Here is a 25,853-nt window from a genome sequence, read left to right as displayed (position 1 = left end):
GTGGCTCCTTCAAAATAAAAGTCCAAGTAAACCACGGCAGGAAATACTTTGTGGGCAAAGGGGCCACCTTCTTCCTCCCAAATACCCTCTCCTAGTCAGAGCCCTTTTTCAAACCTCCACTCATATCCTCCATAGACACTGCTTGCCTTCCCTCCCTAATACCTCCTGGCACAAATGTAGCTTCTTTTACTCGTTTCTAACTTAAACCCTTACTCTTCTGTCGTTTCGAAAGAATCCCAAAACTCATCAGAGCACACATCATGCACGATTCTACGTATACCCCACCCGCCTCAGTTTCTAGTTTCTGTCCCCACCACCCTGCAAGAGCTGCTGTTCCCAGGTCCCATTGCTCTATTCAAGGACAAAACAAATATGTGAATAAATCAATCAATCAGTTCATCTGTCTATCGATTGATCGATCTATCTGTCTGTCTCTCTATTCATCCATCCATCTATCCCTGAAAAGCAGGGCATGGAGGAAAGGGAACCTCAGGATTTCAGTCCAACACCTGGCACAGGAATCCTGTCTACCATAACCTTGATGTTCTGCCCGAATTTCCCGGGGAGGGCTCACTGTCTCCTGATCACTGGATACTCCCATTCCCGGCAGCCCTATCAGTTAGGAAATGGACTCAGCATCTATTTCCCTGACTTCTGCATGGCAGTGCTTGTTCTTTCCCCTTGAGTCAGGCTGAATGACACTCTGCCTTCATTCCCATGACACCCTTCAGAAGAGGACCAGCCCAGAGGCCCCTAAGTCTTGGCAGAAGAATCCAGAAGCCCTTTCTCCTGTCTGTATAGCTACATAAAATATTGTTGATTTTACTAAGAAGCACATTTGATTTTACTAAGAAGCACATTTGAATTAGAATATAGAAAAATGGGATGAGGCCCCCGCAATAGTTATTCTAGCAACAGTGCCAATGAAAATGTGTTTTAATGTTTCTAAAAACAACATTTTAAATATTTTAATATCAGTTTTCTTTAAAAGTCGTGTGACACTACTTCTCTTTATGGCTTAATATAAAAGTGTATAATTTATACCTATTAAATAAGACTGAAAATAGCAGTATTACCCAGGATGGAACCCTGAACTCTTAGATGACAGGTGACAATGTAATTTAACACAGGCTTCTCAGACAGCAGTCTGGCAGCCTGTTTGAAGAGCCATAAAAACACCCATATTCTTTGATCCAATAATCTCAGTCCTGCTATTTTATCCTAGGAAACTAGTTTTTTAAAAAGAGAAGGGACCAGGCGTGGTGGCTCACGCCTGTAATTCTGGCACTCTGGGAAGCCGAGGCAGGTGGATCACTTGAGCTCGGGAGTTCGAGACCAGCCTGGGCAGCATGGCAAAACCCCATCTCTACAAAAAATACAAAAATTAGCTGGGCATAGTGGGAGGATGGCTTGAGCCCAGGAGACGAAGGTTACAATGAACTGAGATCATGCCACTGCACTCCAGCCTGGGCAACAGAGACCCTGCCTCAAAAAAGGGCAGGGGTGGGGAAGAATGTTACATGCATTAGAATATTCATTCAAGTGCTGTTTAGCAGTCAGCAGAAGGGGACTGGGTAAGTAAAGCATGATTTTACCCACTTAGGAATCTACTATGCAATTGTAATCAATTAAAACTCTGAAAACTGGTGTGCAGCTCAATAAACTCCCTAAGGTATGCCAAGGGAGAAAGCACAATTAGAACTATACGTGCAAATAGATCAGCACTGCAAGGCAACATAGAAAAAGCTCAAAATAGTTGATTTGATGGGTGGTAGGATCAGGGTAATTTAAAAAATTTTTCCTTATTGCCAGTATTGCATTATCTGTATAATAAGTGACATTTTAAAAATGATACACTGTCATTGGGATTCTTCCTTCAGTAACAAAAATTAATGGAGGAGGCTACAGAGTTTAGTGTGAAGAATTTGGGTAAGTCTCCACTCTTCTGCGCCTCTGGGGTTGCCCCACATGTTTCCTGAAGAATTCTAACATTTGCCTATCCTCCTCCATGGGGGTATTAGGAGGCTAAGAACAGCAAATCATTAACAGGACTAGGTATGAAAGAAAAAACATTGAGGAAAAAAAAAAAGAGGCTGGGCATGGTAGCTAACACCTGTAATCCCAGAAATTTAGGAGGCCAAGCTGGGCAGATCACTTGAGGTCAGGAGTTTGAGACCAGCCTGGCCAACATGGTGAAACCCTGTCTTTTCTAAAAATACAAAAAAAATTAGCCGGGCATGGTGGTGGATGCCTGTATTCCCAGCTACTCAGGAGGCTGAGGCAGGAGAATCGCTTGAACCAGGAAGTGGAAAGTGGCAGTGAGCTGAGATCATGCCACTCCACTCCCGCCTGGCTGGCAGAGTGAGATTCTGTCTCACAAAAAAAATAAAATAAAAATAAAAATGGCCAGGCATGGTGGCTCACGCCTGTAATCCCAGCACTTTGGGAGGCTGAGGTGGGCAGATCATGAGGTCAGGAGATCGAGACCATCCTGGCAAACACAGTGAAACCCCGTCTCTACTAAAGATACAAAAAAAAAAAAAATTAGCCGGGCATGGTGGTGGATGCCTGTAATCCCAGCTTCTCGGGAGGCAGAGGCAGGAGAATGGCGTGAACCTGGGAGGCCGCAGAACTTGCAGTGAGCAGAGATTGCGCCAATGCACTCCAGCCTGGGCAACAGAGTGAAACTCCGTCTCAAAAAAAAAAAAAAAAAAAAGAAAAAAAAAAGAAAAAGAAAAAAGAACAATAAATCATACTCCTGGAGTAGCTCGGAGGAAATTTAGAGCAAATATATTAATAATTGTTTTTACCCGTAAGAGGGATCATAATAGCACACCATAAACATTGGATATTCTTGGCCAGGCATGGTGGCTCACACCTGCAATTCCAGTACTTTGGGAAGCTGAGGAGGGCAGATCACTTGAGGCCAGGAGTTCGAGACCAGCCTGGCCAATATGGCAAAACCCCGTTTCCACTAAAGATACAAAAATTAGCCAGGCCTGATGTTGCATGCCTGTAATCCCAGCTACTTGGGAGGTGGAGGTAAGAGAATCACTTGAACCTGGGAGGTAAAGGTTGCAGTGAGCCAAGATCATGCCACTGCATTTCAGCCTGGGTGACAGAGCCAGACTCCATCTCCAAAACAAAACCAAACAAAAACAGTACCATATTCTGAAAACAGATACTTGGCTTCTAGGAGGTGCAGGGTGAACAGGAATGAGAGGCAGGATGCTGAGATAATTCCGTCCCCGTTTGCCATCCCTAGGTAGACTCTACCTCACTATGTCCTGTGGAACTGAGGGCAGAACAGCCATGCACACTGTGGGTCTTTTAGCCATGTGTTTTGATAGCACGTTCAGGGCAGTGGGGGTGGGACTGTGGAAGGCCAGGTAGGTGGCTCCTCTGGGAAGATTGCACAGAGCATGCACATGCAGGACCCATGCACAAGGACAGGAGGAAGGCGGTGGCCACCCTTGGGGCACGCACACATCTTTGAGAGCCAGGCAGCAGGCAAGAATCACTGGCATTCCAGCTCGGGGAGCAAGCAGTACCCAAGGTGATCGTGGCGTAAATGACTCCTTCGGGCATCTGCACCCATCTGGGGACTCCACTGGGGAGAAATCCACCAGAGTGACCTGCACAACATCCAGGAGCACAGACAGAGGGAAGAGAAGAGAGACAGGATGAAGAGAGGAGTACGTCCAAGTGCAGAGACACAAAGAGAGACCCAGATGTGGCAACCCAGCTGCCAGTCCACCAGAGGTTAGTGCTTGCCCATCAGAGGTGTGGGCTGTTGGGTGAGGCCACTGCTGAGCCAAGGACAACATTTCCTGGATCCAGACCCCTTCGCATCCAGAGATGACCATGTGACTACTTGTCACCAAGGGACTGTGGGTGGAAGTGATGTGTGTCGCTTCTGGCTGGTGCTGTTAAGAAGCAGATAGGGGTTCTCTGCTCTCTCTCTCTGCAGAGGATTCTGTGGCCCTTGAGGGTGGCCGAGACAAACATGGACGGAGCCTGGGCACCTAATGTACATCAGGATGAGTAATGCCCCCCACTGAAATACCCCTGAGTGAGAAACAGGTTTGCATTGCGTTACTGTAGACAGAAGCTGCTGGGTTGTTATAGCCACTAGCATTACCCCAGGGTAAGACACCATCAGCGAAGTACCTGGTATCTCTGGCAAGCAGGGCAGACCCCGATACCCCTAGCACAGGCCATCAGGGCACTCATTACACATGTGCTCAGAGAGAGGGACATGACCCGGGGAGCAGTGTGGGGACAGGGCTGATACAGCAGGTCAAGAATCCAAGAAACTGGCCTTTTGCAGGAAGTCAGCAAATCGCTATGGCCACCAACTATAGCAAGGGGCTGGGGCCCACACCCATTTCTCTGGCCACATGCTGCATGTCACACTGACCAGGCAGGACCTGAGGCCAGGCCAGCTTGTAAGGCAGGTGAAGGCCTCACTCTGTGCTGACTGTGACTGCTTCTCCCCAAGTCATCCCCAGGCCTCTCGCTGGCTGGCAGGACAGGCAGAACTATGTTCCCTCCCACCTCGCAGCTGGATTTCCTCCATCTCGGAGCTTTCTTGACCCACTCCACACAGTGAGTTCGAGCTGTCCTTGGGATGACCCCTAGTCCTGGCTACAAGTATGAACTCACAGTTGAGAGACAAAACCAAGAAGCGCTGGCCTTTCTGACCACTTGTTTGTGTCGAGATGGAGCGTCTGCCCCACAAACCGGCCCCCTGGCACGTCTGGCAGGCAGGCCCCTGCTGGCCCGACCGCACCTGAGAGCAGGGAAGTGCTCACCGTGGTGAGTCACTGTTTCCACCTTCAACGCGCATCCAGACAGCAGCACCGCACCCTTGCCTTTGGTCTGAAATCACAGCCCAACTGGTGAGTTGGCACCACCTCGCATGCTCAGTGGGTCAATGCTAAGTGCCGACTGCCCACAAAGCCAGTGTCTTAGAATAGACTCAACCCAAACAGGCGATCACCTCCCACAGAGTTCCCAGCAGGAGGCGGCAGGTAAGTGTGAAGGAAGGGCAGGGGAATCCCATGCCTCTCCCAGTCACCGGTCCCATCTCATTCCTGGTCCTGTTCTTATTTTTATTCCAATAGTTTTTGGGGTTCAGGTGGATACGTTCTTCAATGACGATTTCTGAGACAGTGCACCTGTCATCCGAGCAGTGTACACTGTACCAAATATGTAGTCTTTCATCCCTCACCCCTGCTCCCAATCTTCCCCCGCTAGTCCCCAAAGTCCATTATATCACTCTTATGCCTTTGGGTCTTCATAGCTTAGCTCCCACTTATAAGTGAGAACATAGGATATTTGGTTTTCCATCCTGAGTTGCTTCACTTAGAATAATGGCCTCTAGCTCCATCCAAGTTTCTGCAAAAAACATTATTTTATTCCTTTTTCTGGCTGAGTAGTCTTCTGTGGTGTGTATGTACCACATTTTTCTTTATCCCCTCATTGGTTGATGGGCACTTAGGCTGGTTCCATCTCATTCCTGGTCCTGTTCTTTATGGAACCAACAACACCTTCCTCAGCCTAGTTCATTCCCAGCCCCAGGGGCCCTGGCCTTTTATATCTGCTGATTGATTATGCTTTGAAAGCCCTTTCACTTACAAAGGAAGGAAAGAGAAGGAGGCCAGAAGGGGAGGACCACAGTCCAGCTGCCCCAGAGACGAGGGTCACAACCTCTTCCTGAACCTCGAAGCCTTCCTGTGTAATCAAATCCCCAAACCAAGAGCACTTTTGATCCAACTTCCTCAGGCTGCGAACCATCAGCCAAGGACAGAGGGTGTTAGCATGAGCCCTGCCTACAGAGCTGCTCACACAGTATCCAGGGCGATCTTTTCAATACCTAAGTGATATAAGTTTGACTGTGTCTCCACCCAAATTTCATCTTGAATTGTAGCTCCCATAATTCCCATGTGTCGTGGGAGGGACCTGGTGGGAGGCAATTGAATCATGGGGGTGAGTCTTTCCCATGCTGTTCTCGTGATAGTGAATAAGTCTCACGAGATCTGATGGTTTTATAAAGGGGAGTTTCCCTGCACATGCTCTCTCTTGCTACTGCCATGTAAGATGTCTTTGCTCTTCATCTTCTGCCATGATTGTGAGGCCTCTCCAACTATGTGGAACTGTGAGTCCATTAAACCTCTTTCCTTTATAAGTTACCTAGTCTTGGGTATGTCTTTCTTAGCAGCATGAGTACAGACTAATACACTAAGTTAGGCCAGTCCCTAAGTAACCTTCTGGAGGTTTGCAGTCTTTCCTCACTCAGAGAAAGGCCAAAGTCATTCCTGTGGCTGGCAGCCCCATCTGCGTCCCCATCTCCTGTCACTCTCCCCTGCTTCTGCCATGCTGGCCTCCCTGTTGTTCCTCAGACACACCCAGAGCTCTCCTGCCTTGGGGCTTTTGCAGATACCATGTTCTCTGTCTGGAAAGTTCTTCCTGAATGTATCTGCCTGACTCACTCTCCACTTCATTCACGAATCTGTTTAAGTCATGCTATCAGAGAAGCCTTCCCTATCTAAAGTAACTCCCCTGTCCTGCAGAAGCCCAGCTCCTGTTCTGTTTTCCATCCTCTCACTTATCACCACTGACACATGCTGTTTATTTGTTGTCTGTCTTCTTTCACCGAATGTCAGTGCTAGGGATGACTGGGCTCCTGTCCCTGACACAGTGGGAGCACCATAACTATGAGTCCAGTGAAAGAACGTGGAAAATGAGCTCAGACTCAGCCTGACCACCACTTCCATTGCTGACCAGGGCCTTGGGCCTGTTGGCCAAAACTCCTCTCTTCCATCACCTTTGTGCTGAAATCTCACAACTTGCAGGCAGGAACCACAGAAAACATCAGACACAGTCAACCTATTTGTTATGTGCCATCCCTCGTTCCTCCTTGCAGGACAGCTAGGTCTGCTGTGGGTCTTGACTCCCCATTCAGAGTAAAGGCTGAATGCTCTGTGGCCAGTTCTCAATTTGGACCATACTTTCCTGTCACAGCAGCCCAGGCTACCCTCTGTCACCCAGCCCAGGATGAGCATATCTGTTACCCCCAGGTAAGTCTGCACCAACATCTGAGAAGGAAGCAGTAAGTTGCCCTCCCACGCCCCAGCTGCTGGGATGTACCATTCAGGGATGTGTCATATGGCTCAGCCTCTTCATAGTAGCCCTCTGGAGACTCCGTCTTTGGGATGGCAAGCTGTTTCCGTTCTGGAATCTGTGGTATGAACAAATAAGACAAACATTTGCAGATACAGTACACTGGGAGCAACTGGACATAACTCTTTGGGTGGAAGTCTAGAAGACAAAAATGCCCAGCTGGATGTTAAACTTTAAGCAAGTTGGGAGGGAGAACACGCAATATCATGAATCCCATCAGTCAGAGTCCATAGTGTTTGATCTGTAGCCATGGAAGGGCTGTGGGCACGTTTTCTAACCTTGCCAAGACTCAGCTTTCTCCCCTGCAAAATGAGGCTCAAACTCACTACCACACACACAAAATATCACTATACACATGATATATCACACACTTAACGGTCCAGAGAGTGCCAGGCTGTTGGGATAGCTATTGTGGCTTTTAAATAGAATATAGAATATATTTTCTAAAAAGACAAGTGCTAATCAATAGCACATGGAGAAAGAGGACCAGGTTTCTAAATCCTACACTTTTACCATAGTATATAGTTCAATCACTCATTCAGCAAATAGTGGACGACTTCCACGTGCTAGCTGAGAGGGACACATTGAAACTTCACGAGTCAGTCCTAAAATAAGCTTGAGTAGCTGGTAAATCTTTAACAGCTCCTGGTCAAGTGCATTGTGATACAGTAGTACTATAATGAACAAGGTCAAAGTTCTGTGGGAACCAGAAGAGGGTGTGAGGAACATTTAGGACAAAGGAAGGATGCCCAGGGGATGTGATCTTTGGACTGAGTCTCAAAGATGACCCTGAGCTGCTTGTGTGGGATGAGGATGAACGTGTGCAATTCGAGTAGAGTAAAAAACACCTGCAACTGTGTTAGAAGCATAGAACATGAAATCATTCTGTTCCTCCCTTATTCCACCTGCACAGTAGGCACTAGACTATGAAACTATGCTTCCATAAGCTACCTTTATACAGCAACCATGGGGGAGAAAAAGAGGTAACTTGTTGCATTACTATTATGAGAGACAGGTCATGAATGTGTAAGCACCCTTGAACGTGGGTCTCTTTTGTTGTGTTTTTCAGATAGAGTCTTACTCTGTCACCCAGGCTGGAGTGCAGTGGTACGATCTCGATTCACTGCAACTTCTGCCTCCCAGGTTCAAGTGATTCTCCTGCCTCAGTCTCCTGAGTAGCTGGGACTACAGGGGAGCGCCACCACGCCCGGCTAACTTTTATATTTTTAGCAGAGATGGGGTTTCATCATGTTGACCAGGCTGGTCTCAAACCCCTGACCTTAAGTGACTGCCTGCCTTGGCTTCCCAAATTGTTGGGATCACGGGCGCCAGCCACCACACCCGGCCCCCAGAGTCTTTCTGAATCATGAAACTCCATGGGCTGCAAGAGTATGCCTTCCAGCTTCCCCAGGGCGAGGATACAAGGGTCCCCAGAGCCCAGTCCTGTGTGGCTTGGACTCTACAATCTGTTTATATAGACCCTGGAGTTCATGTAACTTGATTTCAATCCAGGCTTTAGGACCTCATAGATTTAACCTTGGGTATGTGACAGGCTCTCTGAGCCTTGCTTTCCTTCTTTATAAAATAATACTAGGGTTGTTTTGAAAATTCAATGAGACAAAACGTGACTGTTTCCACAGGGCCTGGCCCATGTTAAATACAAGGAGGCCATTGTTATCACTGTCTGGGGCCCCTCCACAGTTCCAGGGTCTGCAGGTTGGGCAGTGAGGGCAGTTAATGTGACAGGAGTCGAACTACTAGACTGTTGTCCTGCAAGCTGAGACGAAGAGGATTGACCCTGACGGGGCATCACAGAGGGTTGGCTGAGACCAGGCCACAGCCTGGGTCCAGCAGCAGATCTGGTCCTGTACCAACAGAGCTGACACGAGGCACAGGGCAGACTCAGAACAGCCTTCAGCCCTCCTCTGGCACATGGCACCCCCTACAAAGGAAGGAATCAAAGAATTTGGTCATTTTGTAAGCAAACCTGACACTGTACTGGGACGACAGATGCACTGCTGAAGGGAGTCAGGTCGCACACCTCTGCCCTAGCGACAATGGGCGCGTCACTGGTAACTGCTAGCACATGGTCCTCCCTCTTTGCAGTCCCAGCCTGGTGCAGTATCTTTGCTGACTCAGCCTGTCCTGGTCCCCCTGGCCAGCCAGCAGCCTGAGAAAAGGCTGAGACAGTGACAGACTGCCCGTGATCCACTAACAACAGGCTCCCTAGGGTCCACAGGGAAAGGGTCCTCTCGCCGCCACAGCAGTAAGGTCTCCCCCGTGGGTCCTAGGCCTCATAGTCTGATCTGGCTGGGCCTCCAGCTCCAGCCTCCAAGAAGCTCCATTCCCATCAGGCGGGTCCCATCTGGAGAAAAGCTCTGGGCACCGAAGATCTGGCCCCCCCAGGTCAGGATTCCCGAGAGTCGAACAGGACAAAGGGAGGAGTGAACTCTTCTGCAGGAGCTCCCCAGGGGTCATCACCACAGGGCCTGTCCCTGGGGGCCTCCTGTCCTGTCCAGGGTGGAGCCAGGCAGTGTTTTCTGAGTGTCTCCTAAGCTTCTGTTGAGAAGAAAAATAGCTCAGAGGAGTTTGAGCTACTCAGGTGTGCAAAATGTATCAAGCCCAGAGACAGGAGTATAGGGCTTCGGGCACCGTTTTCTCCCCTCCCCATTCCCATTCCTGGGGTCAACTGTTTAAAGGCATTTTATTCCTCACTAGCTGCCTCATCCATTATCTTCAGGATCCTGGAATGTATGCTACAAAGAACAATGTTTAGCTGATGGATAGCTTACGGTATTTTAATGTAAAATATTGGTAAACAACTTAAAAACTGTCTCTTCTTTTTCCTTTGAAAACCCACTTGTAACTGCTGCCAATAGGAACATGGATTCAGGGTAACTTGAATCTGTGCTCCTGGACTGCAGCCCTCAAATTTGGTCAGAATAAACTCTCTACTTATATTTATTTTGCCTCCATTTTTTGCCTGTAGGTTGACACTGCAAACTCTGAAAATGGCTCACTATGCAGAGACAGTGCAGGGCAGGAATGGAGTACGATCCCCAGAACTAGGCTTGAATCCTGACACTAGGACATCCTCGCCGTGTGACTCCGACCAACTCACTTGACCTCTCTGGACCTGGCATAAGATGGGGAGAGTAGAAATACCTGTCACATGGGGTTGCTGTAAGGATCGAAGTGTGCCTATCACTATTCAATATTCAGTACACATTAGTTTTTACTAACCTAAAAAATAAAATGTAAAAATAAGAAAGGGAGAAAGGTGTTACATATGTGTTTGGTGGAAGATAAACCAATGCACTCCGGGGGTGGGTGCAGAGGAGACCACAGGATGGAGTCCCAGCTCTCAAGGATGCTGGGTTAAATGATGAGTCATGTGATTAAACAGACACAATGACCTATTATCAGAGCTTCAAGGAGACAGATCATCTCACAGGGTTAAGGAGAAAGGACTATTATTTTAATTATTATCATTATGATGGTAAAGACTGTGAATTCTATATATATATATTTTGAGGCAGAGTCTCGCTGTGTTGCCCAGGCTGGAGTACAGTGGCGTGATCTCAGCTCACCGCAACTTTCAGCTCCTGGGTTCAAGTGATTCTCCTGCCTCAGCCTCCTGAGTAGCTGGGATTACAGGCGCGTGCCACCATGCCTGGCTAACTTTTGTATTTTTTGTAGAGACGGGGTTTCACCATGTTGGCCAGGCTGGTCTCAAACTCCTGACCTCAGGTGATCTGCCCGCCTTGACCTCTCAAAGTGCTGGGATTACAGGAAGAATGTGAATATTAAATGAAGATCCAGAAGAGATTTAACATCAAAACCTGAAAAACTTTGACTGTTTGGAGGAAGGGACCGTGTGAGCGAGTCAGGCATGGCAGGATTGACCAGACCAGAGGTCCAAAGGGCCGCAAATCTTTTCAGGAAAGGGCAAAAAGTAAATGTTTTAGGGATCTGTGGGCCACTCGGAACCTCTGTCTTATCTCAGCTATTCAACTCTACTGCTTGCTGTAGCTCAGAAGTCCACAGACTAATACAACTAAATAAGCTTGGCTGCGTTCTAATAAAACACTATTGACTAAAGGATGTTGCAGATCCGATTTGGCCAGTGAGCTCCAGTTTGCCAACCCCTGGCTTAGACTAGACACAAGAGCTGATGAGGGATGGCTCAGAGGACCCGAGGCGTCCTCACAGCTCTAACCACCCTGCCCCAGAGTACACTGCAGAAGGCTCCCAGGTGGGGGTGAGTGGACAGGCCAGGCCCAGCCTCCCAGGCTAGCCATGGCAACGTCCTTTTAGGGATTAAGTGGCTTCCCCCACAGAGCAGCTCATATAACAGCAGGCCAGCGCGTGGCCAGGCCTCAGAGGGATGATGGGGTGGAGATGGCCATGCTAGCCAGACCATCAACCATGGCCAACAAACATCTGTTTCTCCTGCAAGGACCACGGCACCTGGCTGTGTAGACAGCAGCCTGGAGAGGCCACAGCTCCGTGAGTCACTGTCCACACCCACGAGGTCACTCCAAACCCCTGGCTGCCCCTTCTATCGCTGGACAGACCTGCTCTCTACTGAGTCTGTAGGGGTTGGAGTGAGGACATCTGGGCTCGTGGCCGAAAAGCATCCCGAGCCTGCGACCGAGGCATGATCCTGGCCCAGCCATAGGCCCTGAGGACCCCAGGCGGACGTCCAGGTGCTGCAGAAGGGGCCGGTGAGTCCAGGGCCAGGCAGCTGTGCAGGGCCCAGCCCTCAGGTGGAGCAGCCTCCCTGACACCTTGAAGTTCTGGGATCAGGGGAGGAAGGGACGGGTTTTCTGTCTGAGGAAGAGAGGCCACAGGGCACTCCAGGCTCAGGGCTCCAGCCTCAGCTGGACAGTGACTCAGGCAGCTGTGGCCTCTCCAGGCTGCTGTCTACACAGCCAGGTGCTGTGGTCCTTGCAGCAGAAACAGATGTTTGTTGGCCACAGCTGATGGTCTGGCTAGCATGGCCATGGGGTTCCAGCGGCCACGGCCTCTCCCTGCTCTGGTTCTCCTCCTCCTTCAGAGCCACAGACACGGCTCTGCCCTGACGCCGCTCCTCTGGGGGCCCTGGACTAAGAGTGATGGCTGCTTCAGCCTGATTCAACCTGACGAGGCCTGAGGGAGTGAGGACGTGTGCTCGTGTGTGTGGGCAAGGACAGGGAGAGTGCCTGGTGGACACCACCTACATCCCCGCACCACATCTGGCACCCCCTGGGGTAGTTGGGTGCCTTCTACAAGACCAAGAGGGACCTAGTCAGGGGACTCGCGGTCCACGCCCATCTCTGGTCCTTCACAGCAAAGTCCACAAAGTGGGAGGGAGCTGCCTTTTCCTGTCAACTCAGCTGGCTTTGCTAGAAGTCTCCCTGGGGCCTGGAAGCTGTCCACAGGCAGTTACCACTTGGCTGAAAGGCCACCTTGGGATTGGGCCATTCCTGGGTACTGATATTTTCCCCAACTGCAGCACCAGTTGCAGTTGTCCTTTCAAACAGGACACAAGCCCTAATCACAGACGACAATCCAAGAAGTCTACTCTAGAGGGAACCACGTGACCCTCTCCACACTCAGTGTCCGAGGCACAGGGCACTGGCCGAGGAGCAGAAGCCAGCACCAGAATCCCAGGGCCCACAGGGACTCACCATGGCCCAGTTAACTTACAGCTATAGCCAGGCCCCAAACCCTGGGCCCCTCAGTCCATGCTGTTCGTAAAACACAATTTCTCGAACACTCACACAGTACTCGGTGCTCGTGAAACTCTGCCCCTACCCACCAGCTGAGGACCCACCCGCAGCTGTCCCTGGTGGGGCAGACGATGGCACTTCCACTGGCAAAGCCCAAGGTACCTTGGTCAGAATCAGACGCTGGATTTAGGATAGAAAAGTTCCAGCCGTGGCTCAGAACAGCCACCTTTCCACTCCCACCAGCCAGCAAGCAATGCCTGGGCCACACCAGAAAACCTCTGGTTAAAGCCGTCAGCATACGGATGGGACAGCAGAGGCGCTGTGCTGTTCCCCCAAGTATCGGACTGAAAGTGAGGGGAGCCTGGCGCTGGAGGGACACAGCTTGAGCCCTTGCTCTGCTACAGACAGGAGCAAATGTCAGGGAGGCCCAGGCTGGGGGAGGAATTGGGAACAACAACAACAAAAGCCTGCATTTAAATCCTGGCCTAGTACCTCCCAACTGTGGGACCTTGGCCAGTGGTTTTTAACTCTGAGTCTGTTTCTTCATATGAAAAACAGTGACGAAAATACCTATTCCTTGCTGGGTGGTGGGCGGATGGTGTGTGTGCATGGGATGGGGTTGAGGCTCAGCGTATAACAGTGACTGGCACTGTCGGCATCACAGGGACACCAGGGACTCAGGTTCAGTCTTGACATCAAGCCTCACTCAGCCTGAGATGAGGAGTCCCCACCAGCTGTCACCCAGCTCAAGGGACAGCATGCAGTGGGACACTGTCCCCGGTTCTCCGGAACTGCCCACCCATCACACATGGTGGAGTCAGATCCTCAGCTGTGGCCCCTGCCCCCCAGGAAGGCACGAATGAAGGGGCCGGTCCAGAGCCATTCTGGGGCTGGGATCCCCTCCACGGAAACATGTGCCCACAGATCAGGTGATGGTCACTTGGCGGGAGCTTAGCTTCCTGCTGGCGCTGACCCCAGACCCCCTGGCTACCCATATAAACCCTTCTAAGCTGAGACCCCAGTCCTGCCCCAGGATCCCTCCCCAGCCATGCCCTACAGGGGAAAGAACGTGGGTTCAAATGCTGACTCTGTTACTTACAGGCTGTGTGACATTAGGTTTCCTCACCCTTAAAATATAAATACTACCACTTATCTCACTGAATACTAGCACAGTATGCCACACAGTGGTGAGGGGCTGCCAGCCTTAGCCCATTGAATAAGCCCATCTGATGAGACAGATGTGAGCACTTCTTCCATATAAACCAGGAAACAGAGGGTTAGAGACTTCAAATAACTTGCTCAAGGCCAAAGAGCTAGTGGCATGCAGAACTGGGATTTGAACCCACATCCATATGATTTTACAACTCCATCCATCCAAATTAATGGATATTTATGTATGGCCTACCTCTGTCCATGTCTGCAGATACTGGACACAAAATAGTAAACGAGAGACAAGGTCCCTGTCCTCAGGAGCTGACATCAGGAAAGGAGACAGTAAACAAGACTGTTCCAGTAGCACAAGCCATGGAGCGGGTAACTGGGTGGTGGGTAGATAGCAACCTGGGTGCAGATGGGGGAGGGATGCCTTACTTAGCCAAGGCAGCAAAAGTCTCTTCTCTTTTTTTTTTTTTTTTTTTGAGACGGAGTCTTGCTCTGTCGCCCAGGCTGGAGTGCAGTGGCGCGATCTCGGCTCACTGCAAGCTCTGCCTCCCAGGTTCACGCCATTCTCCTGCCTCAGCCTCCCGAGTAGCTGGGACTACAGGCGCCCGCCACCACGCCCGGCTAATTTTTTGTATTTTTAGTAGAGATGGGGTTTCACTGTGTTAGCCAAGATGGTCTCGATCTCCCGACCTCGTGATCCGCCCACCTCGGCCTCCCAAAGTGCTGGGATTACAGGCGTGAGCCACCGCGTCCCGGCCGAAGTCTCTCTTAAGAACTCCGGAGAGATGAGAAGTTAGTAGGGGCCCAGGTGGTGCAAAATCCCTAAAGCAGGCCTGACCACAGTGACAGAATCCAGGGGCAGAAGGGAGGCCAGTGAAGACCCTGTATGAGGAGGCCGGACAATGAAGCTGAGCCAGATCATAGGCCCTGAGGCCATGCTAAGAAATGGGATTTTGTTTTTTCTATGTTTAATAAGAACTATTGGTAAGGTTCAAGCAGGAAGTGCAGTATGATATGATTTATGAATTTTTACTTTTCCTTTGCTTTTTAACTCCAGAACAACATAGGGGAATGATTTATTTATTTATTTATTCACTTATTTTATATCTTAGAGATGGGGTCTTGCTATGTTGTCCAGGTTGGCCTATAGTGGCTATTCACAGGTGTGATCACAGTGCACTACAGCCTCCAGTTCCTGGCCTCATGCAATCCTCCTGCCTCAGCCTCCCGAGTAGCTGGGACTACAGGCATGCACCACTACACCTGGCTCTTGCAAATTTTTTAAAGGTCACTGTGGCCTAGGCTGATGACCACAGCTGTTCATGGCCCTGTTCACATGATACTGGATAAAGAGCCTGAGTAGCGTCAGGTGGCACTCAATCAAATTTCCCCAGACCCATCACCCTCAGCATCCGGAGTACCGCGGCCCCAAGCAAATCCCCTGTAGGCAGGTTTACTTTTGCTCTGTCCCTACCCGTGCCTTGTCCCCGTCCCCGAACACAGTAGTTGCTCAGAAAATGCCAGACGCTGAGTGAGCTGACACCTGTGAGGACAACTGGACATTCAAGGGGCTCACATCAGGGAAATCAGGGGTCCTGGACTGACACTTACCATCTTGGGTGGTGGGAGGTCTGGAAGGCTCTTCTGAGGGGCCGAGGAGTGCTGGCTGGGCTCCCCATTGGGCAGCAGGCCCTGTTCCTCAGGCACTGCGGGCAGCAAAAGGAGAAGGCTTCGGTGAGGGGTGAGCAGCCTCACACAGGGTCTCCTTCCTCAGGAATGCCCGGTCACATGCACCGTTCCTGGTCACATGCACATGCGCCTCTTTTTGAGGTGTTTATTATCCAGGCAGGCGGTCTCTGGAGCCGAAGTTGTTTTTCCTCCAAGGATAGGGTACAGGAGTGCCCCAGCCATGTGCCTGGTATTTCTGGCAGCCTCTGTACCTGCTCCCCTACCCACCCCACGTCAAAAAAATGGTCTAGCCACAGAGCTTCGGCCAGCAGAGGAGCTGCCTGGCGGCCACTATATTGAGCCACTCTCAGCATGGACCCTGTGATTATGGCTTTTTCCTCCCACAGTATACCCGGAAGGCAAGCGACCCCCACCAGAGTGGCCAACCTCATCTGGATGGGTTCTGCCATGTCTCAGGCTTGGTGAGGGGCAGGAAGTGAAGGAGCCACACTGGGGAAGTGAGGCCACCAACCCTCGGTGCACTTGTAAGGAAAGGTGCCAAAGACACTTCTGAGCCTGTCCATTTCAGCCAGCCCTGGGACAGACAGTCTCAGGCAGGCCCGACCTCGGGGATTTGGTGGCTGATGTCTCAAAGACAAGCCTTTGACGGGACTGAGTGCTTTGCAATGCTGTGTTCCCACCCCTCTCTAAGCCTTTGTGTTTGAGTCACAGGCTTGGGAGTTAGGAGATGGTGCTTCTTAGCCTGCCTCTTCTGCAACTAGGCAGCTCTGCATACCTCTGGGCCTCCCCAGGGTCTTGCCAGGCCCCTCCCTGGAGGTTTTAAGGGAAAAGCAGAGAGCAGAACAGAGCAGAAGAGGGAGGCACCATGGAAGACAACATATGTCCTTCCCATGGGAGACAAAACGTTCCACCAAAGACAGCACCTTTGAACATCATCTGTGACTATTAAGGCAGTTGCTGACACCACCATTTATTTCTCTCCTCTTCCTCAAAACAGACTTCTATCAAAAGACATAAAGGCAGAACCGTGGGATCAGCACCACACACAGCTGCTTTCTTCGAACATCTGAATTATGACTTCCTGTTCCTAGGATGATGCTGGGAACAGCCAAAAAGTTTTAGGGCCAGATTCCTTATCCAATGGGCAAGGAGGGGGTGGCCTGTTGAAACATCCCAAAATACATCAACCCAAAATACCACCAACCAAAATGTGGCTTCCAAAAATAACTCCGCCAGGCGGGTCTGTGTGCCGGCTGGGAGGAAGAAGAGGTGGGACAGAACCAGCGTGGACCTTCCCTCAGCCCGGGAGTGGCCATCCCGTCAGTGATCCCAGCCTCATACCTTTGCCTTGAGACTCTGCATTCTGTTGCTGGTTGATGGTCACTTTGTTCATATAAATGTACTCCTCATCAGAGCCTGCAGAAGGAAGGAGACACGGGCTTCGTGTGACTTCATGAAGAGAAAGGGCCTCCAGCCAGAAACCCTGTTACCCCAGAGCCGTTTTCGTCTGCCTGGGTTCCAGTAAAAGCACACGGCATTTTCAGTGGATTGAAAGAATAGTCTAACATGGAAAGAGCTGACAGATTTGCAAAAGAGAAATGACAAGTTGCTGACTGCTGGTTTTCTAGCCTGGCCGAGGGGGTGGGGGCAGGTAAGATACAGAAGGATAACTTAAGGAATAAAAATCCTGTGCTTTGGGAGGCCGAGGCAGGCGGATCACTTGAGGTCAGGAGTTGGAGACCAGCCTGGCCAACGTGGTGAAACCCTGTCTCTACTAAAAATACAAAAGTTAGCCAGGCATGGTGGCGTGCCTATAATCGTAACTACTCAGGAGACTAAGGCAGGAGAATCACTCGAACTCGGGAGGCAGAGTTTGCAGTGAGCCGAGATCACACCACTGCACTCCAGCCTGGGCAACAGAGTGAGACTCCGTCTTTAAAAAAAAAAAGAAAGAAAGAAATCTTAAGTTCAAGATCTGCCTTGTATCCCCACCAAGTAGAGATGTCTCTGGGCTTCCTAGCATTTCATTTAAATTGTAAAATATTTCCTGTCATTCTCACCCTAGTCTAAATTACTTGAATGGGCTAATCCGAGTGTGTGTAGATAAGCCAGGTCACACTGAGGACCTGGAAGTTTAGCTCAGAGGCCTCTAGGTAGGGGGCCATTGGACGGGTGAAGGGGGACCTGAATAGCCAAATCACGTGAGTTCTGAGTTTAAAGGGGTGAGTATCCTGAGAATAAGAACTGAAGAGCCACCAGCCACCTGCTCTACCCTATGGATTATACCCTGCAGTGGCACAACCCATGCCCTCCTTCAAAACCACTTCTGTGCAGGCTAAGTCACCTTTCCCACGCCTGTCTGGGCAGAGAAAAGCTGGCCTTCTAACTCTTGCTCCACTTCCAATCCCCCAAGGACCCTTTCTTCAGAAGTCTTCAGAGGAAACTCGTCCTAGGGTTTCTCTTTGTCAAAATCCTCTTGAATTTCTTCTGCAGCCTTAATTTGCATTTCCTAGAAACTTGTGGCTGATAAATTCCGGTGGTTGGAGACTGCGTTACTGAGCCAAAGGACCCAATTCTAACCTCTGGCGAAGGAAGCAGTTCAGCGTCACTCTGTTCCACGGCCACAGACCACCCAAACTCCAGCCAACAGGCCTGCAAAAGCAGGGCCCCAAGAGCCAAGAGGAACAGGATGGGCTGGATACAGCCTCAGTGAACGGCACCTGGGGTTGTCATCTTGGTGCCTTGCCCTGCCAGGACCAGTCAGCAATGTCACCCCTGTGCCAGGGACTGCAGCAGTTTATGGTGGGAGCTATGAGGTATGAATGGAGTGAACCGAAACTCACAGACTCCCACCCACTGAGACTCAAAGGGGGCTGGGTCAGTCCCTTCTCCAGAACATGGCAGAGGGGAAAAGTGCCCTGCAGGGAGAGGCAGGAGAGGGCGTCTCAACCAAAGCTTTGCCATAATGGCAGAATTCTGGGTAAAGCACCTAACCCTTGTGCCTCCGTTTTCTTGTCTGCATAGTATGGAAAACAATCATGATGAAATACTGCCTGTTTTAACCAAACTCTTCAGTTTTCAAGAGTACAAAACTCAGATACTAGGGGGTTTGGAAAGGTAAGGTAACCTTACAACTAAGACGAAAAATGACAGCTTAAAACATGGGACGTGACTGAAAGGCTCAACAACAGGAAAATGGTAACAAACCATGGCACATCAACATATACAACAGCAAGTCATGTTTAAAAACTAAATAGATTACTGAAGAGTGTATAATTGGCATGGCCATTTTAGAGATGATTTTGGAGGATATGTTTTTGTGTTCATATTCTTTGACCCAGCATTTCTACTGCCAGAAACTTATCCTACAAATAAACTCTAGCCTTTAAAGAAAACTGTATTTAAGGACATTCACTACAATATTGCATGAATTTTTTTAAAAAAAGAATACAAAATATGGCCAGGCACGGTGGCTCATACCTGTAATCCCAGCACTTTGGGAGGCCAAGGCGGGCAGATCACGAGGTCAGGAGATCGAGATCATCCTGGCTAACATGGTGAAACCCTGTCTCTACTAAAAATACAAAAAATTAGCCAGACTTGGTGGTGGGTGCCTGTAGTCCCAGCTACTCAGGAGGCTGAGGCAGGAGAATGGCATGAACCCAGGAGGCAGAGCTTGCAGTGAGCTGAGATAGTGCCACTGCACTCCAGCCTGGGTGACAGAGCGAGACTCCGTCTCAAACTCCGTCAAAAAAAAAAAAACGTAAATGTCTACCAATAGGTTAAACATTAGGATTCACCCAGCATTGAACTCTACCCAATCATGAAAACTAGCAAGGTAGCTCTGTGTCTGTTTACAAAGATATTCAAGACCTAGAGTTTGATTATAAGATCATGTTTCAGAATAGCAAAAAAAGAAAAAGTATATGAATTGTCAACACATGGAAATGTGTGCATGCAGCAATTCTAAATATAAAAATAATGTAAAGCAGAAAACAGAGGAAAACTACAAAATATTCAGATAATGCTGATAAAGATCAGAAAAGGAACTGGAAGAACATAAATAGTGTTCAGTGTTCGTTTTATTTTTTTATATCATTAAGTTCACACACCTATACAAAAAAATAAAAGACAAGATGTTATTGTTTTAAATGTTAGATTCTGAGCAGGTGCTTTCTCTCTAAGATGACGATTTGTAAGTTGCAGAGAAAACTCACACTGGCCACTTCATGAGGGTGCATCGGCCCACCTCGGGTGTGCTGCAGGCTGAGGCTGACTTAGTTTTGATTCCTAGAGGGTTGCTAATCTAGGACTATCCAGGTTGGGAAACAAGAGGCTCCCAAGACCTTCTGCAATTGTGGGAAAAATACAGTAACCTGGCCCTAGTCAGTGAGGTCGCTGACAGGGAGGCCAGACTGCTCAGTCCTGTCTGGGAGGCGGCAGCCTTGGGCTGGAGAACTTTCTATCATTCACTCAACTATCTGAAGAAGTGCATTCAGCATCAGCACTGTGCTGCTAAGTGTTGGGGATACAGCAGAGAACAGATGTTACCTCTGCCTTTGTGAACTCCACAGTCTGGCAGGAGAGACATACCTGAATCTGATCGTTACACAGTGGGTGGGAAATGACTATGGCCTGAAGGTGTTGGGAAGATGAGCTCAAAGTGCTTGGAGGTCTGCAGAGGGTGGTCCTTCCCAGAGAACTGGTGTAGGGTGGGGAGGAGGAACGTGAACCTGTTTGCTACCACTGGATACAGAGCCTTTGAAGTGCTTTTGATCAGAGGGGCAGCCACTGAAACGTCCTTGGAACTTCTGAGGGTGGGAGTAGGAGTGTGAGGCAGGAGCAAGGGCTGGTATGGTAGGGACACAGCTCTCACTGATGAAGGCTGGAACAGACCACAGGGAGCCAAGCCCTCAATAAACAGATCTTAGTCTATGCCTGGACCTTCCATCCAGACAAAAAGCAAAGAGGGTAGAAAAAATTGTTACACTGAGGAAAAAAAAAAAAACAAAAAACAAAGATCAGAAAACTCAAAAGAGACAATTCCCTTTGCGAAGTATAAATGCACACATACACATCCTGCCCAAAATGTGTGGAAGTCCCAGCAGCTCAGCCTGTGTGGACCACGGCTATCTTGAGATGATCACCTTGCCTCCATCTACAAGTCTCAACAGGCTGAGCTAATTTTTGGGTAGAGGTGGGTCTGGGAGGGCAAGGGAAAGAATGCTGTAATTTCAGGTGTGGTATGTCTGTTTAAAATTCTGTCCTGTGCGACAACAGTTACTGAAGCGCAATGGAGCAGGGGGAGACAAGGTTAGGTCCACCTGTCCAGGCCCAAGCCCTGGCTCTGCCCTCACAGCCGTGTGCCCTCAGGAAAGTGACTTTCAGAGGCTTGGTTTCCTTGCTGGTAAAATGGGAATAAGGTTTGGGATAAGGAATGAATGATGTCATCCATGTCATTTACTACATTAAGTACAGAGACACAGAAAGTACACAGTAAATGTTGGCTGCTATTGTACCCAATCTGCGGTCTAAGGGCTACAAAGAGGGCTGGAAGGGAAGTTCTGTTAAACAGTGGCTATTAACAAGTGGGCTTCGCTTCTGAGAATACAGGCCCCAGGCCTCAGTGTGGCTGTGCATGGGTGGCACTCTGGAGGTGATTCACCTTGGGGAACCCATGACCAGTTCTCAGCAGCTTCCCACCCCCTACGAGCTGCAGAGTCCAAGGAGAAGGGGAAGGCCTGACTTTATAAGAGCTGATCAAGGGCAGAACAAAAAGGTCATCCTACAGGAAGCCACATCACAGGTTAATTCAAAAAAGAGACCACATATAGGAGGCGCTGCCAGAGTGGTTAGCACCAAGAACCATGGGTCAGACTTATCACAAACAGGTGGTTTCCGTTCCCAACAGAAGCGTTTTTTATCACTGTGCGTTCAAGGTGGAGCATATCGAAGTGGTGTGGGGAGTGTGCTTTTTAGAGGATTCCACTGATAAATCCTTCATGGAGTGAACCATCCCCCTCTAACTTTCCCGCTTTGTAATGTGGATTTTCCATCTGCGTTCCCACGGTGGGCTGCTTTGATGTGCCGCTGACCAGCACTCGTGGCGGCAGGCAGGCGGACGCTCCCTACAAAGCCTTCAGGAGCATGGGAAGCTGCAAAGGCTGAAGGAAAACACCTCTGATGAGAGGCTAAGGCAGATGATTCCTCCAGAAGAGAAGGCAGATGGGCATATAGCAACATGCCTCGGCTTTACGACTGCTTATTCAGAGAATAGAAACTAGTTCCACAGGGAACAGGGAAGGGGAAAGTCCTCGAAATGTAGTCTGGCAGATTCAGGTTGGACACAAGGAAGCATTTCTGGACTGTGATGGCCGGGGCAGGTGGAGACTTCCCTTCCCTGGCAGCACTTGGCCTGTTCCCGCTGGGAGGCAGATGGATTAGATGCCCTCACACGGTCCCTGACTGTCCCCAAACAGCATTTCCAGTTCTTAAACATCTGACATAAAAATCAACTCAACTGTTACGACTTCACAAAAAGGGTTTTCCTTTTTTAAAGGAATCTGAATTTGCTAGAAATAAAACCATATGTCCACAAGAAGACTTTTTCAAGAATGTTCCTAGCCGCCTCATTCGTAATAGTTCAAATCTGTGACCAACCCAAATGGCCATCAGTTAAGTGAAAGGATAAACAGACTGTGATATATTCACAGAATGGAATACTACTCAGCGATAAAAGGAACAAACTACAGACACACTCAACAGCATGGATGAATGAATCTCCAGAGAAGCCAGACATACAGTACACATCATATGAATCCAGTTATACAGAACTCCAGCACAGGCAACATTAATCAGCACCATGGTTGCTTGTGTTCGGCGGCTGGGAATGGCCAAGACAGAACTTTCTGGATAATGGAAATGTTCTATATCTTGTTCTGGGTGATGAGGAGACAGGGGTATACAATTATCAAAACTCACTGAATTGATTATTTCACATATGTGCACTTTATAAGTAAATGATCTCAATTTTAAAAAGACAGAAAAATTATGGATTCAGGGTTCTGTAATTTACAAAGTCTTCCAACTATGTTTTCCCTTGGGTTGTGTAATACAGGGCAGGTTAAACTCTCCAGGTCTCAGTTTTCCCCTCTATAACAATAGCACCAGCCTCACAGGGATGTCTTAAAGATGAAATGGGTTATTACATATACTCATGAGACTGTTCAGTAAGCCCTAGCTATTATTATAGTTCATTATTGCATCTCTACTTTCAACCAGCAGGGAAGAGTGCTTTGAAAATACTTCATTTAAAACCTCACTCATAGGCTGCTGTGTCAAGTGGCCAGAGATTTCTAGGGCTCTGGCCCAAGTCGGGTCAGTCCTGCACCATCGTATATTAAATTGGTATATTAAATCCTAGCACCCAGTATGCCTCGGAATATGATTGCATTTGGAGATAGGTCTTCAAAGAGGTAGCTAAGTTAAAATAAGATAATTAGGGTGGCCCTAATCCACTATGACTGATATCCTTATAAAGAGAGGAGATTAAGGCCAGGCACAGTGGCTTGCGCCTGTAATCCCAGCACTTTGGGAGGCCGAGGTGGGTGGATCACCTGAGGTCAGGAGTTTGAGACCAGCCTGGCCAACATAGTGAAACCCTGTCTCTACTCAAAATACAAAATTAGCTGGGCATGGTGGCAGGCGCCTGTAATCCCAGCTACTCTGGAGGCTGAGGCAGGAGAATCGTTTGAACCTGGGAGGTGGAGATTGCAGTGGACTGAGATCATGCCACTGCACTCCAGCCTGGGCAAGAGAGTAAGACCTTGTCTCAGAGAGAGAGAGAGAGGAGATTAGGGCTGGGTGCAGTGGCTCACACAGTACTTTGAGGGGCCCAGGCAGGGTGGCTGGCTTGAGCCCAGGAGCTCGAGACCAGCCTGGGCAATGTGGTGAAATTCCATCTCTACAAAAAACAAATACAAGAAAAAAAAAAGATAGCTGGGCATGGTGGCATGCACTTGTAGACCCAGCTACTTGGGAGCCCAGGAGTTTGAGGCTACAGTGAACCATGATCGCACCACTGCACTCCAGACTGGGTGACAGAGCGAGCTTCTGCTTCAAAAAAGTTAATTAAATAAGAAGAGGTGATTGGGACACAGACACAGAGGAAAACCCATGTGAGGACACAGGGAGAAGACAGCCATCAGCATGCCAGGGAGAGAGGCCTCAGAAGGGACCAAACCTGTTGATATCTTGATGTTAGACCTCTGGCCTCCAGAAGCGTGAGAAAAGAAGTGTCGTTTATAGCACCCAGCCTGTGGTTCTTAGCTATGGCAGCCCGCACTGACTCACAGCCATCTCTATTTGCGTAGAGGCCTCTGCACCGCCCGGGGCCCACACTCACTGCTGCTTTTGGTGTAAAGCCGGAGGAGCTCCGCCAGGCAGCTCTTCTTCACCAGGGCTGTGCTGCTCAGGTTCTCCTGGTCAAGAATCTTGAGGAAGTCATCCAACTCCGTCAGCAGCTGTTCCAGGGCTAGGGACAGGAAACAGAAGAAACTCACAGTGGCTGCCCTCTCTCCAAAGGCCCAGCTCAGATACACCTCGAACCCTCTGGTCCCAAGAGGAAGGGTTTGGTGTGAGGTCTGGCAGCGTGTAGGGCGACTGGGCTGGGATTCTCAGCTCCAGGGCCACAGGGAGAGAGAACCAGGCCCTTGGCTGGGAGAGAAACAGCCTCCGCTGAAGCCTCAGGCTTACCAGGTGCTGGAAGAGTGACCATGGCCTCGTCGGCCGACTTTCTATCTCCTCCACTGCAAACGTCTGCACTCACAGCGTGCTTGTGAAAACTAAGACTGTACTACCTCCAAAGTGCTCTGAGGGCCGCTGAGCTCTGCTCTTAGAGCTGTGGCTAGAATGAGGGTTCCTCCCATCCGGATCCTCTCTGGGGGCTTTCGGCCCATTTACTTCTTAGGTCTTTTAGGTCAAATGCTTTGTCAAGTTCCTTCCAGTTCTGAAGTTCTATGGTTCTCAGCCTCGTCTTGGCTGCATGACTTTAAAGTACGAATCTCTTCACGGGTTGTCCATGATTAAAAGCCACACCTGGGCCGGGCGCGGTGGCTCACACCTGTAATCCCAGCACTTTGGGAGGCCGAGGCAGGTGGGTCACAAGGTCAGGAGATCGAGACCATCCTGGCCAACATGGTGAAACCCCATCTCTACTAAAAATACAAAAATTAGCTGGGCTTGGTGGCGTGCGCCTGTGTTCCCAGCTGTTCAGGAGGCTAGGGCAAGAGAATCGCTTGAACCTGGGAGGCGGAGGTTGCAGTGAACTGAGACCACACCACTGCACTCCAGCCTGGCAACAGAGCAAGACTCCAGATCAAAAAAGAAGAAAAAAAAAAAGCCACACCTGGTTCCTCAGAAGCCCTACCTGGCCTCCAAAGCCCTGCAGACTGCAGCAGCCTCACCCGTGGTCACTGTCATACTCCACAGCCCGAACACTGCACCCCTCTTTCCTTCCCTGGCCTTCATACATCATGGTCTTCTCCCCCTCTGCTAAATCACACTTGTCCTTCTGTTACCAGTGGTAGTTATCCGTACGGATCTGAAGCAACCTCAATTCTTGCCTCCTCAGAAGAAAGAATTTGAGGGGCATAAGGCAGGAGGGGAAACAGACGAGTTTCAGAGCAGAAGTGAAAGTTTATTAAAAGCTTTAGAACAGTAAGGAAAGGAAAAGAAGCAAAGTCCAACTTGGAAGACGGCTACATAGGCGACCTGAGAAACCAAGTGTGAGGCTTGACCGCATTACCTGGGGTTTTCTACACTGGCATACTTCCGGGACCTCACCTTACTTCTCCTACTCCTGAGATCTTATTGGGAAGCTGCTGATTGGTTTCAGGTGTTTTCTATGAGGAGTCTGCCTTTCCCTGGCACTGGCTGTGACCAATCATTCCTTTAGAGAAACAGTTAACAACTGCCTGACCATCACCTGGTGGTCATCCAGCACTCCTAGTGTGTGGGGCGGGGTGGGGAGCCCTCTCCTTCCCAGCTCAAACCTAACGAGCTACCCGCTGTAACACCTCAGGTCTTGGTCTAGATAACATTCCT

The 25,853-nt window shown here is 49.5% G+C and overlaps 1 protein-coding gene across 1 annotated transcript in view; it reads right to left on the bottom strand.

Annotated features, from left to right (window-relative positions):
- The window catches only part of AFAP1L2 (actin filament associated protein 1 like 2), a 108,510-nt gene that overhangs the window by 20,750 nt on the left and 61,907 nt on the right, over positions 1-25,853 (bottom strand). The window contains exons 3-7 of the mRNA XM_031652051.1: positions 24,154-24,282; positions 17,091-17,165; positions 15,672-15,766; positions 7,153-7,243; positions 3,552-3,635 (exon numbers count right to left, since the gene is read on the bottom strand). Coding sequence (XP_031507911.1) covers positions 3,552-3,635; positions 7,153-7,243; positions 15,672-15,766; positions 17,091-17,165; positions 24,154-24,282 — 474 coding nt within the window. The remainder of the gene's footprint in view (positions 1-3,551; positions 3,636-7,152; positions 7,244-15,671; positions 15,767-17,090; positions 17,166-24,153; positions 24,283-25,853) is intronic.

Source organism: Papio anubis, chromosome 11, assembly GCF_008728515.1.
Source record: "Papio anubis isolate 15944 chromosome 11, Panubis1.0, whole genome shotgun sequence".
Classification (NCBI taxonomy): Eukaryota; Metazoa; Chordata; class Mammalia; order Primates; family Cercopithecidae; genus Papio; species Papio anubis.
Note: the sequence above shows the minus strand (reverse complement) of the source record. Positions and strands in the feature narration are given on the sequence as shown.